At 41.6% G+C, this 1,764-nt stretch overlaps 1 protein-coding gene across 1 annotated transcript; it reads right to left on the reverse strand.

Moving 5' to 3' along the window:
* Positions 1-321: 321 nt before the first annotated feature.
* LOC114190460 (phytochrome A-associated F-box protein-like) lies at positions 322-1,500 on the reverse strand. The gene has a single exon (XM_028079354.2). It carries the CDS (start codon positions 1,387-1,389, stop codon positions 703-705), a length of 687 nt encoding a protein of 228 aa, XP_027935155.1. The 5' UTR covers positions 1,390-1,500; the 3' UTR covers positions 322-702.
* Positions 1,501-1,764: the final 264 nt, after the last annotated feature.

Raw genomic sequence — 1,764 nt, forward strand, 5'->3', positions numbered from 1 at the left:
ACTAATTTTCCTCTTCTGCTGTTCTACAGTGATATCTTTCTTCCAACTTACCATATATGCTGGTTTCTTGAGAGAAAATTTTCACAACTCAGTGTTTGTTGTGGACTAAATAAATTCACACAAGAGTGAACATGAAGTTGCAAAGCCAGGATGAAGAACTACACAATCGCACCATTAGAAATTACATTCGTCTTATTAGAGTATAAAGAGAAAACAAATCTACCCTGTTTTTTCCTTACAATTTAAGAAAACATTCATTTTGGTGAACATATAGAGGACAATTGAAGGTCGCACACAGACAAAATTAGCCGAAAGAACCGATTTTGAAATACCCATGATCGCATTCGCAGACAAAATGGGTAAACTCTGATGTACATAAAACCAAACAAAATGAAGATGCTGAACACATCTCTCACTTTACTGAGTTAAACCTTTTCCACCCCCAATCACGGAAGTTAGAGAAAGTAACAAAATTTGAAACAATAATAAGATCTAAGTACTCCAAACATAATTGTTCAGTCTAACCACAAGATTCAAATACAGAAGGCCATGATAATCCCCAATCGCACAAGTAGGGGGATTAAGGACCCAATTTTGTTGGCCATAATAAAATTTCAGCTATGTCTTCTAAGATTTTTGTATCTATTGGAAGAAATAACAAAAACAGCATGTTCAGGAGCAGAAGAAAGCAAAACAAGAGAATCAAGAGAACAAGGGGACATCGGTCCAAGCGCCAGAGACATGACCGTTTTCACAAACATAAGCTCGAACAACAGGTTCCCCGTCAATCTGGTACCCGAAACCTCGTCTGAGACAGAAAGCAGAGTGGAGGTCCCAGGTGTGTCGGCACGTGCAAAACGCACACTCAACGGGAAGTTTCCTTCTTTTATCACCGTCGAGGCTTCTCCAAACGCGGGTGGTTTTGAAGTCCCTGAAAACCCCTCTGAAGAGCATGTACTTGCGCTTCTTGTGGGGGTGGACGCAGCCAGGCCAGTCGCAGAGGTACAAGCAATCATCACGGAACTGTCGCGCCAGAAGCTTGCAGCCCTGTTCCCTCCTCAGATCCCAATTCCCGCGAGCCAAATGCGGCTTCCGGCAGGTCTTCGGGTTTTTTGCGGCATCCCGATCAGCGGCGATGCCGGCGTGGCGGAGGCCGGGGCAGCAGACGGCGAGCTTGAGGAGGGAGGCGCAGGTGGCTGGGGAATCGGAGAGGAGTGAAGGGAGGGTTTGGGAACACTTAGTCTTCCAGCAGAAGTGGCGAATGAGAGAAGAGAATCTTGTGCAGACGCAGGCCACGCGAGCCCAGTGGCGTGGATCGTCTTCCAGCTTCGCGAAAACTGCGAGCACGATGTCGTCGTTTAGCATTGAGAAACCACTTTCCTCCTCCATTGAAGCTTGGTTTTCAGCGACCACGACTCGGTCTTTCTCTTCAGATGGAGATTTCTACCATTTATACAATACAAAATACCACTGGAATTCGCACCTGTTCATGGTTTTTTTTTTCTTTTTTAATTCTTTTATTCAATTTTAGACAGTGTTTCTTTTAATGGGTTTATTTATTGTTAGAGAATAAACTTATGGATAAATGAGCAAGAGTATTACTGGGAGGGAGGGATGAATTTTTCCGCTGAGATAGAATGATTATTTTTTACTTTTTCTGGAATTTATATTCTTTTATCTATTATAATTAATAATCATATTAAAAATAATAATAATAAAATATAAAGTATTTAAAAATAATTTTAACGGAGAAAATAATATAAT

This window comes from Vigna unguiculata, chromosome 7, assembly GCF_037176805.1.
Source record: "Vigna unguiculata cultivar grain cowpea cultivar isolate G323 ecotype 2 chromosome 7, ASM3717680v1, whole genome shotgun sequence".
Classification (NCBI taxonomy): domain Eukaryota; kingdom Viridiplantae; phylum Streptophyta; class Magnoliopsida; order Fabales; family Fabaceae; genus Vigna; species Vigna unguiculata.